At 42.0% G+C, this 584-nt stretch overlaps 1 protein-coding gene across 1 annotated transcript in view; it reads right to left on the bottom strand.

Annotated features, from left to right (window-relative positions):
* Positions 1-78: 78 nt before the first annotated feature.
* The window catches only part of EMH_0080180 (uncharacterized protein), a gene marked incomplete at both ends in the record, with an annotated part of 1922 nt that continues 1416 nt past the window's right edge, over positions 79-584 (bottom strand). Inside the window, 2 exons of the mRNA XM_013500224.1 lie at positions 79-225; positions 383-584. Of these exons, the coding sequence (XP_013355678.1) occupies positions 79-225; positions 383-584 (349 nt within the window). The remainder of the gene's footprint in view (positions 226-382) is intronic.

The following is a 584-nucleotide window of genomic DNA, read 5'->3' as shown; positions in this document are numbered from 1 at the left end:
TATATATATATGTATATATATATATATATATATATATATATATATATATTTATGTTATAGACGCACTTATATTTGTCTCTACTCCTTCAGGGGGAGGGGGGGGAGGAAACGGCAGATCCTCTGGTGTCTTGGCAGCTGCTTTTTCTGCTGCTTTTGCTGCAGCTTCTTTTGCTGCTGCTGCTGCTGCTGCTGCTGCTGCTGCTGGCGGCGTAGTAGATGCAGCGCCTGAGAGGCCAAAGACACAAGATGAGATAAAAAAAGAATGTGTTGTTTCTTCTGTGTAGTTCTAGCCAGTTGTAATCCTATATGAAATGCAGTGTATGTACAGCTGCCGTATATGATGATAGGAGGAAAAGAAAAATAAAAAGAGACAAAGACTCACCGCCTTGTTGTTGTTTCGTTTCATCTTCTGCTGCAGCAGTTTGTTTGCTGCTGTCTGCTGCTGCTGCTGCTGCTGCTGCCTGTTGGTGCTGAGCGTCTTCTTGAGGATTAGTTTCTTGTGAATTGTTTTCTTGTGTGTTTTCAGTGTTATATAAATTGTTTCCTTGTGTGTTTTCGTTGCTCTCTGCCACGTCAACAGCAAC

Source organism: Eimeria mitis, genomic scaffold, assembly GCF_000499745.2.
Source record: "Eimeria mitis Houghton genomic scaffold, Emh_scaff5155, whole genome shotgun sequence".
Lineage (NCBI taxonomy): Eukaryota > Apicomplexa > Conoidasida > Eucoccidiorida > Eimeriidae > Eimeria > Eimeria mitis.
This window is presented reverse-complemented; position numbering and strand designations above follow the sequence as displayed.